General features: G+C 39.2%; 1 protein-coding gene across 1 annotated transcript in view; it reads right to left on the reverse strand.

The window, feature by feature from the left end:
- THSD4 (thrombospondin type 1 domain containing 4) overlaps nt 1–12,019 on the reverse strand; it is a 218,354-nt gene extending 206,335 nt beyond the window's left edge. Inside the window, exons 1-3 of the mRNA XM_031055908.1 lie at nt 12,003–12,019; nt 7,152–7,259; nt 3,215–3,284 (exon numbers count right to left, since the gene is read on the reverse strand). Of these exons, the coding sequence (XP_030911768.1) occupies nt 3,215–3,284; nt 7,152–7,180 (99 nt within the window). The 5' untranslated portion in view covers nt 7,181–7,259; nt 12,003–12,019. The remainder of the gene's footprint in view (nt 1–3,214; nt 3,285–7,151; nt 7,260–12,002) is intronic.
- Between the last annotated feature and the right edge of the window lie 443 nt (nt 12,020–12,462).

Here is a 12,462-nt window from a genome sequence, read left to right on the forward strand (position 1 = left end):
GCTGTTCACATGTCCAGTACTGAGGGTAAGGGAAGTAAATTCTTCAAATGATAAGAAAGATTTCAGCTTATCCAGCTGCAGAGACCTTGGCTGATTTTAAAAGGCAAGTGGCAATTATTTTGTTTCACATAAGGTTTCCCCCTTTTATCCTGTTATTGATGAGTATTTTGGCCTTACAGTGTACACTTGATATTGGAAATTAAATACTATGCATGAGGAATAAATAAGTTTGATTATTAAAAAAAGCTCCAAGAGACTTCCAGCCAACACTGCAACTCCTGTCTTCAGCAAAAAAAACCCATAAAAGTCTTTTGCATAAGAATTTTTATTTCTGTCTAATGAACATACCACATTAAATGTATTTACATTACTGTACAAACCTGTGCCATTTACAGAGATAGGAGTAACAGAGTAGTGACCTAAAAAGCTGGGTTTTGCTTTCAGTTTTTGTGCACTTCTGACAGCAGAGACAGTGTTGATTAAAGAAGCTCAAAAGCTACATCTATATAAAACTCAGGTAGCCATGCATTTCTGGAACTAGAAAGTCCGTATTGGTCAACTCTGACTTTATATGTCTGACAAGCTTCCAAGACTTTTACTCAGAAATAATAAAGTCTAAAAGCAGAAAACATTGCCCAATCAAACCTTCTCCCACAACTTTGCCATTTGGTTTTGTCATTTCCCCAAGTCTTAATTCCAATATGTGCAATTCTGTGCTATGGAAGTAATTTGGCTCATTCTTCCAGCTATCAGTCTCATGCTGTTATGCCAGAAACAGATTTTTGTGTGTGCATCTGAGGAAGCAACCTGCTAAATCATGCTTAGCTTAATGCAAAATAAACACACAGTAAGAATTGGGATATGGTCTAATGTAACATTAGACATCAGCTCTAGTTATTTGATTCCCCATACTGTACCCTTTGAGTGTGTATATAAAAGTCAGCAAACACCGCTTTCATTATTCACTATTTTGTTAAAATTGTTCATCAGATCCCTCATCCTCCTCCTCTCCCTTTATTTCTGCACAACTGACCTTCTCTCACACAGAACGAACCCTGCCAAACAGCAGAGACATCTGCCCAGAAACACACAGGGGATGTCAGCAAATATATGTTGGGGTTACTGCAGGAAGGAATACAAAGAACCCCCAGAGCTACAAAGCTGAGAACCCATGTCTGACTTGGCCTTCAGAGTTACTAACAGCCCCTCTTGCATGGAGCTTATAGGTAGGGCAGAAGGTTTGTGAAAAGCGTCATAAATACAAAGTTGCAGCCTAAACACAGTTTGGCATGAATAGAATCCTCTCCCTTAGGGTAAGAGCTGAGAATGACAGCCAGCCTTGGGGCCCGTGTGGGATTGTCACTAGGAAACTTGTGCCTTGTTCTCAGTAAAAGGGACATCTCCAAGGTGGTTACCATGGCCTTAAGTCCCTTTAACTAGGATAGAACACACTCCAGACCCGTGGCATTTCTCATTCAATTGAAAACAAAGAATCTGATTTTATCTAAATTAATTCCGGGGCTTCCCAGAATGAAGCAATTGTTTCTCTGAGTTACTCCATTTTAGTTCGTAGATTTATTCCCCCTAAGGCCATTTGGAAGCTGGACTGAAGCATCTCTCCACTGTCAGTGTTACAAAAGAATGCCTAATCAGACAGAGTACTGAAACCAGAGCAGCAGCTGGGACCATCTCAACTGCACAACAAAAGAGATGTAAGATAGGCAAAAACACTAAATTGTCCTGCAGTTTAGAACAGAGCCCTTGGACAGCTGGTGCAGACTGGACTGGGCCAGTTTCACACCCATGTTACTGACCTCACTTAACTTGTCTTAAAACAGGCTGCACAAGGAGTTAACAGGACTTCTGTGTTCTTCTGGAACTCTGACAATCAGACAGCTTCAGGTTTCTAGCCCATACCTATGAGGCTATTGTCCAAATAACTTTTTACCCTAAAGACAGTGGCACGTGCACGTAAAAGAAAGCAAACCCTGCAAACTTGCCTTTTATCTCCTTTTAACAGTGGAGTTTTCAAAAAAATACACATCTCAGATTATTATTTAAAAATCTACAGTAAAAAGCAAACTTGTTTTTAAACAGGTTATTTGATTCCTTCAATAATTAATTGGTTGTGTTTGAATACCAAGAGTTATGAGATACCCATTGATATTAAGATATGAGGACAACTTTGATATGAAGTGAATGTGGTGAGAGTGGGAAGAGACAGAACAGCATTCAAGAGGTCTTGCCTCAGGTCTGTGGCAGAATGAGCAACACCTGCACATTGTTCCTGATAAACGTTTGTCCAACACATTACTTACATCATGGAAATTCTAAATATTATTCAATCAATATAATCTTCTTTATATCCTTACTATGACAAGTGTTTTCTAATGTCAAACCTAAGATTCCTTTGCCTCAGATTAAATCTGCTCCACCAAAGAGAAAAAAACAGCCTTCTTTTAGTACTCAAAAGTATTTGAAGATTATATCTTCCTCCAGCATCAGTCTTCCAATCTTTAGAATAAACAATATGAATTTGTTCAAATTTCCCTCAGAGGTAAGACTTTTAAATCTCTTAAGGATAATCCCTGCTGCTTTCTGCTTCTCTCCAAATTGTTCACTACTTTCCTGAAAAGCAGTGCAAAAACCCAAGGACTCCAGCCAAGATCTCCCTAATGCTGAGCAGGATGGAAAGTGTGCAGGCTGCAAGCCTTCCTAGAGATGCCAATGTCTAGGATGAGTGAACCATCCACAAGAGCACAACAGGAAATTCCAGCAGTTTCCAGCTCCAATCTCTAGCAATGTGAATAGCAACAGAGTGGTTTGGGTCCAGCTTCTGTTTCAGACATTTCTATCTCTGCAAGAGAAAGAGCTGCCTGTGAGCAGCTGGGTGGTTCTCTACTCACTCCACGTCTGCTCTCACTCACAGGAACTCTTTTTTCCATGTCTTGCATGATGAAAATGCTCCAAAGCTTTAGTAACTATTTGTGACCTATAATACTCCATACAACTACTCAGCTAAGTAACCATGATGAGCCTCTTTCAACCACATATATAATTATTTAAAAAAGAAACCAAAAAATCCCCATATGCACAAACAGAAGCCATTTATTCCCAGAACATTATTCAGATTGCATTGCTTTAGACTTCTTACTCTACTGTTTTCACATTTACTTTTCAGTGTAGACAGAGTCTGAATGTTTCTAATGCTTACCTTTCTGTGTTCAATTGAAGGCTGTGGGATGACAAGCTGAAATCCCAGCACTGCTAGGGAACTGAGAAGTCTGAAAAGGCAAACAGTGAAACAGAACAGATAATTACCACTAATACAAACCACACATCTACAACATCTTACAGGGCTTCACACTGCAAGAAGGCATTTAAACACTTGAATACCATTGCTAACCAAAGCAGATTCACTAAACTGTATGAAATGTTCTTATAAGATTCTGTTCACAGCAGGCTCATACCTGAATGTATGAACCAGGTTCATACATAGATTTGTCCACCTATAAAGCAAAAGTGAACCAAATAGAATCCATTGATAGTATTTCATATAACTTCATGTTTAAATTAAAATATGCACTGCCAGGAATTTTTAAACACCTCAGCATTCAGTGTGAAACTGACATATGCTTTGCAAGGTTTCTAAAGTGCTAAGTAAGAATTCACCCAGCTGTGGACCACATCTGCTTCTAGCTCTGGCTCCTCATTTCACAGATGAACACTCCACTTTCAGCACACAGGAAACAGAAAATAGGTTCTTCCCCAGCTGCCTAACACTTGTGAAAATTGAATAACCTAATGGGCACAGAGGATGGAAAGTAGTGAACACAGCCCACCAGAGACTGAGGATAAGCAGCCAAGCATCACCCCAGTCCCCACATCTTCAGTCTGAAAGGAGTCATAATGGGAACCAAGCCCAAACAAACTGTTCTGTCAAGCCTCACCACTTTAGTGACTCCTAGGAGCCTGTTACAACTTAGGCACAGTTGGCTCAGTCTTTTGTTTGCTATAATTTGCAACAGAAACTGGTTTGTCTCCTTCTAACCAAGCCCATTCACCAGAAAACACGGTCAGGTATAGCAAATCAGATCAAGGTATCTTTATTTGTACCAGGAGCTTGACTTTTCAGTCTACAAAGAGTATGTTTCAGACCCACTGTAAGGGGGAAAGCTGCTAATGATTTTCTGAATTTCAATGCAGAAGTAAAACTGATGGATTTGGATATAAAATACATCTGCAAACTAATGGACCAGACAAAATCCAGCTGCATTTCCTATTCGCAGCTCCTTTGCTCCCTACCCAGTAACCCTTTAAACATTTCTTATTGTTTCAGGTATTTTCTGAGGCAGACCTCCTAAAGAGAAAGGGGTTTTATCAATTCTAAGCATTTAATTATCACCAATACAAATATTCTTCTGCTAGGGAGAATGTTTATCTTGTGTTTTCTGTGTTTGTTCTTGCTAATATCCTGCAAAAGGAACCATTAGTTAAGTACTGATTGCACATGGCCTATCATCACCTCACCATCTATGCCCCTCTCCATCAAAGCATAAACCAGTGAAAGGCCAGAAAAAGTCATTACTGCTTTACTGCCACGTTTAGGGGGGAAAAAGAAGCCCTTTAAAAACTGTGTTAGAAGGAAGTCAGGTTATTTCACAAAGCTATCATTTGTGATAAAACAAAATACAGAGGAGGTGGCTGAAATCAAAGCCAGCGTAAGACACTGTAAGAAATCACAGCAGGAGTCAAGACATGCAGTTCAGAGCAGGGCCCAATCACACAGTGGTACATGGAAGCCAAAGGCACAAGTGAATAAACTGATTTGCAAATCTCAGCTGAAATCAAAGGCAGAAATAGAACTCAGACCTCCAAACTGCAAAATTACAGCATCAAGTGTGTCTTCAGCTCACCTGTCTCTTTTCTAAGTGTTTAAGTGATCTCCCAACTCTTGTCAATGAAGAATGACAAGCATCTAAGTAGGTGGAGTGCAGTGGCTGATAGGCCCAGCCTCCATCCTCTGCAATTTATATTTAACTTCCATCAGCCTCCATCCTCTGCAATTTATATTTAACCCACCCCTGCTCCCTTATGGCTTCTGCTCCCTATAATCCCTCAGAGCATGTGAAAGAAAGTTCACATTTTCCATAAGGAAATGAATGCTTTCATCCTCAACAGGACAGGATTTTTCTGATCAGTCTGACAGTCTACAGATTTCCATGTGGAAATTCTTCTGAAATCATGCGCAAGGTTGTGAGTTCTGAGCTGAATGAGAACTGTCATCTTCAAAGCAAATTACTTGCCAGATTAAAGTTCTCAGTTCTAAACAGCAAACTTTGAGTGTGTGTATGATTACTCTGTGCCAGGCTTTTCCTGACCATTCTTTAAGGAGGTTGTACTGCAGTCACCATCTCTGTGTACATGGCTCCAGGACAATAAAGATAGATTTTAAATTTGCTTTGTATCTGCAAATGGATCTGTCAGAAACAATGGTATCAAGCCACTACTTCAAACACACAGGAAATCTGCCAGGAATACTTAAGCTATCCCGAGGTAAGCCCCTAGCTTCAAATCAGTGTGTGGCAATTTAATTTTTTTCATGTTATTTCCCTCAGCAGTTTGCTCTGGCTAAGTTCTCTGGACTAGGCTCTTTTATTTGTCATGCATGACTAACTTGAAGCCTCCCAAGCTACAAAAAAGGCTTCTCCAATTTCAGTGGATTTGCTTCAGGTATCCTCACAGTGCAGAAAAGCCAAAAAGAACAAGTGCTTCTCAAAATAAGGCATAACTTTTCAAGTATAGCTGACCAGGTGAGGTACCAATTGCAGCTGATGGGTGGCTGTAGAACTCAGGCCTCTGGTACAGAACCTTGCTGGTACAGCCCCTGTTCTCACAGCTGAGGCTCTGTTTGGAGCCAAGCACCCAGTCTGAAGCAAAGTCAGACTTTAAACTCTCTCACTTTCTTTTACTGGCAACACCAATTGCCATTAATATAAAAGCATTAAATAGAAACTTAAATATAAGCATACATACACACAACTGGGAAAGACTGGGAGGCACAAGCACAAAGCAAAATTAGGTCTATTGTAGGAGTAGCATGAAAAAATTTTCAATTTAACACCTCATTTAGGAACACCTCTCAGAGTTCTTCCTACTCAGTGCAGTGAGTGTTAGCCCTGCATGAATGAAGCTAGAGGGTACCAAAGCAGATCTCTCACATATTGCTGTCCCTTAGTAGCTGCATTTTATGGAGGAATATCCTGGCCAAGTGTGGATTGTCCAAACACAGGTGATCAGTACTGACTAGTGCAGTGTGGCTCTTGTCTCAAATTCCCAACTTCCTCCCAAATCTGCTGAACAACCCAAGTCTGGGACAGCCTGGAGGGAGCTATGCAGGTCACCTTTCAGCTGGAAAGATAACACTGGTGCTGTCAGTAATGTGTAACAGATCCATTTTGATAGAAAATCTGCCCTGGCATATTAGGAGGGTGCCAAAATTGCAATTTAAATATTGATGTCTCAAAGTCAGGAGAAGCAAGGTTGGAGCAGAGGTTTCACAGTAACTCCATCCCAAAGACAGAGCACTCAGCTGTCATTCCCTGCAGGAGGGCAGCTTGTGTTTGTGTGGCTGTCTGCTCCGAATCTGCTCGCCCAAGGACAGGGCAGAACCGGACAGACCAGCTTAGGAACAGCTGAATGTTTCCTTTGTTAGAAAAGCTCTTTGAAAGGTCTTTCCTATGTTTGCCCACTGGCAAACTGTTTCAGGAATGCATAAGACAAATCCATGAATGAATTGCAGCACAGGTACTAAAACATGTAAATCAGCAATTTAAGCCCAGTGACTGTGACTGTACAGCCTCATCAAAAAACACAGGAACTTTCCAGTAATACAGACCATGACATTGGCACACACCAACAGATGCTCTAAGCATGAACAAACACTGAAAACTTTCTTTTCTCACTATCACCAAAGAATGCCATGTCTGGTATGCATATACTACAGTATTTGGTCTTGGGATAAGATTTCTATTTACCCTCCTATGACACAGACACTTCACAGCAGAGCAAGAGACCACCAAATTGAAATTTACTGCAGTGTGTTAGGAGCAGAGTAAATAAGATTTTAAAAGTTTTATTGCATCACTTACCTCAATGAAACTATTAAACTGTCTACCATGATCTTTTAATGCAAGGTATCTTGAAGTGAAAAATACCTCTTCACTGTGGTACAGCACAATGACAATCACACGCAAATCCTAAAGAAGAAAGGAGAAAAACAATTAACACTGATTATCCAGTATTTCCCAGGATATGTATAAAACTTCATACAGACCTACATTAGTCATCTGTACTTCAATTCTTGGGACTCTACAGCAATTCAAACTGAATATCCAGTGTATGTTACAGAAATAAACCGTACACACACCATTTTTGGCAACAGGATTTCAATATTACCAACGTGCTCTGCAGAAATACTGTAGGATGCAAAATCTTGGTTTTATTCCAAAGAAGGCAAATCTGATGTTAGACTTACTTGCCTTTTTAATTTGCATTCCTGGTATGTCACTTGTATAACAATAAAGCAAACAATTTCATTTAAAGTCTTGTGTTAATAAAATTCATAGAATGAAACTGTGTTTATAACTTCTAATGTACCTAATATTATTAATACACTCTGCATTTTGTGAGCAATGCAAGGATGAGACTGTGAGTGCTTATACAGTTTGCAGAAAAAACCTGAAGAGCAGCACTGTTTCCTCTACTACAGATGGAAAACCTACCCACAATGAAGAGAGATGTCTTGCCCACAGTCAAGGAGGAAATCTGGAGTTAAACAGCATTTAGAAATGTAACTGATCCTTCTTTCTCATCACAACTTCTGTGAACACACAGAAACCCTCCCAGCCCTTGGGAGGATTACCCAAACACACTTTCATTCGTTTGTAAATAATCTCAAATGTTCAGACATCTGGGAAGTTCTTATTTTACTAAATTTGAAATCATATCTTGGTCATCTAAAATGTACCAGAATTTTCAGGCTGGAAAGAGATCCTTGCAGTAAGGAAATACAGCATAAATCAGAAGGGCTGGTGGGAGAGTGGCAAGGAGGGAGTGAAAGAGGAAATAAAACTATTAGAACATAAATCATACATTTCAAAACTTGGTCAACCACTGTCTGTATCTTTCCCTTTACAAGTGGTTACATGCTGAAACGCAGTGAAGAGAAACAAGAGAACATTGCTGTTCACAGATAAAGAGCTCTCAATTTCTGTCAGACAGCCAGATAATTGAAAACTGCCTAGAATGGGACAGGACTGGCAAGAACCTAAGAAATGTGCAGTTAGACAAAGTACAGATCCTGCTGCCAGGAAAATGCAGATTGGTTGCAGCTAACGGGACAGGTTAAATATTCCCCACCCTCTCCTAAAAATCAAACAACAAATTTGGTTTAGGAAATCCCAAAATATTTGTAACATCTTCAAAAGAGAATTACACAATTGATTAATGATTGGATTGTTTCATTTTTTCAATGGAAGGCATTAAAAGTTGAGTGCTTGGGAAAGTATCACAACAAAAGTTCTGTATGTAACAGGTTTGAGATAGCCCTGAAGAAGAAATCATTAAGGCCTGAGCTAAACTTCATCCTCTCCTGCAGCTTCACAGTTGTCAGTAGATCTCAGAGGTTTTCTCAAACTTCTTCACCGTTTTCACTACTTAACACTGTAAAATTGGCTTGTTATAAGATGGGAAGCACTTCTGAGAACAGATTTTTAGTCTGGATCTCCTGCAACAGTTCACACCATTTGAGATTTTAGCACATTCAGTAAAAGCTGCATTCCTTTAAACATTAGGCAAGTCCACACATCCAGCAACACCACCAGGCATTTAGACAGATCCCCTAACACAGGATTTATTAATTCTGAACTGAGAAGGAAATAAATGTCTCTCTGCCTACAACCTGACTCTTAATTACCAGGCATACTGAGGCGCAATAGTTGTTTATATCACTTATTGAAGATAGAGAACCTGTCTGTGACATGGATTGTAACCAACATGGTTTCAAGTTCTTATCATCTTGGGTTTTTTCCAGATGTACTCTCTTTCAGATTTTTCACTCCACAATAATCTTTTCATCCAACAACCTTGTATGGAGTGACACAGTCTCAAAAGAACACTGCTCCAGGACACAAAAACACTGAAAAAGCAATGTACACTCCACTAATCCCTTCTATAAACTGCACCTCGTTTGAAAAACAGGAAAGATAATATGATAGATCTAGTTTTGCAAAGTAACAAGAGAAGGATCAGAGAGTTTCTGGGACTGCTCTTAAAAGCAGTGCCTAAAGACCATGCATATGTTTTCAGTTTTTTTCAGTTCATTTGTATTTTCATTGTCAATGGCAGGCTGCATTACTAACTCTACTTTCAGCTGCATTTCAATGCCTTTTGCAAAACACCTCTTACCACAACTCATAGATGCATTTCTTTTGAAATATCATTTGTAGCATTTAGTGTAAAAACTGCTAAATATTTAAGTGACTTTAAGAGCTTGTTTTCCAGATTGTTTAAGAGCCTAGGTGCTTACAGCCTACTGAAAGGCATGTCATTTTGGCAGTGGAGTCTTTGATATGAAAATGTGCAAACGTGACAATTATTTTCCCTCCAGAAGATCCAGGGCAAAATGAATACCTGAAATGGCTACACAGTTAACACTGGGATTGAATAACATGAATTTGGCAGGGAAACTTTCAAAAGGCTGATGAAGTGTACTTGTTTTCAATAAGTCTTGCATTGTAAAAGTCAAATTGCCTTCCCAGAAGGGGCTGAAAAGCACTATAGACCTTTCTAGCAAAAAACCCTTTAGTAACCCTGCATAAAGCAGAATATATATTAATTTCTTAACTGGAACAACCCACGTTCTTCTACTTCACAGAGTCAGCAAGACTTTCTCCACTGCATTAAAACATTTGACTTTTCAGCAGTGTTCTCTATTTCACTTCCAAGCTGGATGAGAACAAGATTGATCTGTGAAACTGGGTGGAGGAAAAAAAACCAACAAAAAACACACCCTCCCAGAAAATCAATCAACTAAACCAACCAACCCACCTCACAGGATGAGGGAATATAATACAAAGCTCTCCAGAACCATGGGTGACAATGACAGGGAGAAGTGTTTCATTGCATGTAATGAAATGTGCATTGGGTCACAGAAATGATGAAAGGACCCTGTTTAAATCTCCTCCCCTTTCACAGGGCAGGTGAGTGGCTGTAACACCTCCCACCTGCTGCTGCTGTCTCAGCAGTTACCCCACCAAGCAGTGAGCCCATCACAACCGTCCCTTAACTTGATATTTACCGACATTTGTCCAGACTCTTTCTCACAACATTAGAAAATAAAAATACTAATTTGTAATGGAGATTTCAAAGGGGTGCGGATGGAAAAGGGCAGTAAAAAACCTAATCTAACTGACGCATAGGCAATCACAGAAATTTGCTGATAAGGACAAGAAAGATTTCTTGAAGAGTTAAATGACAATACACAGAATTATCTGGATAGACACCACAGATACAGAAAGTTCAGAAAAGAGGAAGAAATTTCTCCTGAGAAGTCAAAGATAAGAGTTACCCTTTGGCTAATTAACTTCAAGAAACATCTTCCTACTAAGAGGTTTGAAATTTTGCAGAAAGCCAATGTTATCCTAACCTCTTAATTATCATGGGACTACTCACATGTGGCTTTTCATGTGACTGTGCCCTTTGTGTATTGTGAGTGGATGGTATTTCATTTCCATGAATTCCTGTGTCATTTTAACATCAATCTGTACTTCTTGTAAGTCTTGTCAACACACATACATCTGCATCTGTGTATTAACAGAAATTCCTGAACATGTGCTTGTGTACAGGACCTACTTAAAGAATCCAGGCCCCTCTATTTTAACTCACAACAGGAACAGGAGATTCATCTTATAGAAACATATGCTAGCTCAACCAAGCTCAGAAATGCTCTGAGCTTTTAGCCTCTTCTGCCTTGGTGATCAACATATATATGAAGCCAACTTCAATTCCCTTCAATGTTGTTTTTTTGCTCAGATTATGTATTTGCCAGCTACTGACAATGGCAACTTGAGGCAAGTATGAAAGTTGAGCATTGTTCCAAAGTCATGTTTTCACTGATAGGAAAAGTTCTTACTTTATTGTTTGTTTGGTTTTGGTTTTTTAGGCTTTTTTTGCTTGTTTGTTTGGTTTTTGGGGGGTAGTGGGGAGGTAATCATAAATAAAGAATATCTAGAATATCACACCCTTTAAGACTGCCTTTGAATCTGTTGCCTCACACATTTGTAAAGTATAGTGTATCTGTTGGTTTAGTTGTTCAAATCTATTAAATCATGTTCAGTGCAAGTCCTTTGGATTGCATCCAAAATTCACTACATTCACAAGACTTTGATAAAGCACTCACAGTTTGCCAGGTTTATCTAGCTACATAATTTGTGCATACATCCAACAGCTTGAACTGCAGCTGTTGACACCTACCACCAGAGTTCTAATCTCTTCAAATATTCATTAACTACATTAAAACATACACTTGTCTCTGAAAGCTGCATAAAAGAGAAATCTAGCATTAGATCTGATGAAAGTTCTGATACTTACATGGAGAAAACATTTTATTTAAACAAAAACGGCAAGTTGCTCCACCTAACCCTGCAGGTACCTTTCTTTTTCATTTGAAATGCTTTGAGAACTTTCAGGTTCTCCTTCTGGGTGTGCCCAGAACTCCTGCAGTCCAAGAAAGCTCAGTGCCTGTCTCCAGTGTAAGCTTGATCAAGATCCAGTTTTCATTGAGTGAAAGACACCAATCACTTGTTTTTAAAATTTTAAAAGTTTTATAGTAATAAAATGGCTATAAAAATAGTAATATAATTAGAGTAATAATAATTTGGACAATTTGAATTAGGACAATATGAGACAATAGAAACAAAGAGTTATGGATGTCCGGGTACCTTTTTCCGGGCCATAACCTGTTGCATATTCATACATCTCATACATGATGCATAAATTACATTCAAACACAGGATTCTGTCTGGTCAGTGTCAACTTTTTCCTCTTAATTCTAATGGTGTCGTCCCGCCTGAGCGAGGCAGGAACAATCTCCTTTCTCCTGATAATGGGGCGATAAATTCTTTCTCTGAAAGACTTGGGTGTCCTGTGGTTGCTATCTCGCTGCGAGTCCTTTAAAAAAAAAAGTATCTTACATAGCATAGTTTCTATTTCAACATTTTGTTATAACCTAAAACTATATTTAACGCACTACTTAACGCACTACAGCATTACTTTCTAACACAACACACATAATATCCATTTTAATATTTGCGAAAAGCCAATCATAAAATCCGCATTGCCCGAACTCTCACACGCAGGGAGTACAGTAAGAGTGCTCCACCAACAACATCACACCCGGAG

Source organism: Geospiza fortis, unplaced genomic scaffold (assembly GCF_000277835.1).
Source record: "Geospiza fortis unplaced genomic scaffold, GeoFor_1.0 scaffold171, whole genome shotgun sequence".
NCBI classification, from domain to species: Eukaryota; Metazoa; Chordata; class Aves; order Passeriformes; family Thraupidae; genus Geospiza; species Geospiza fortis.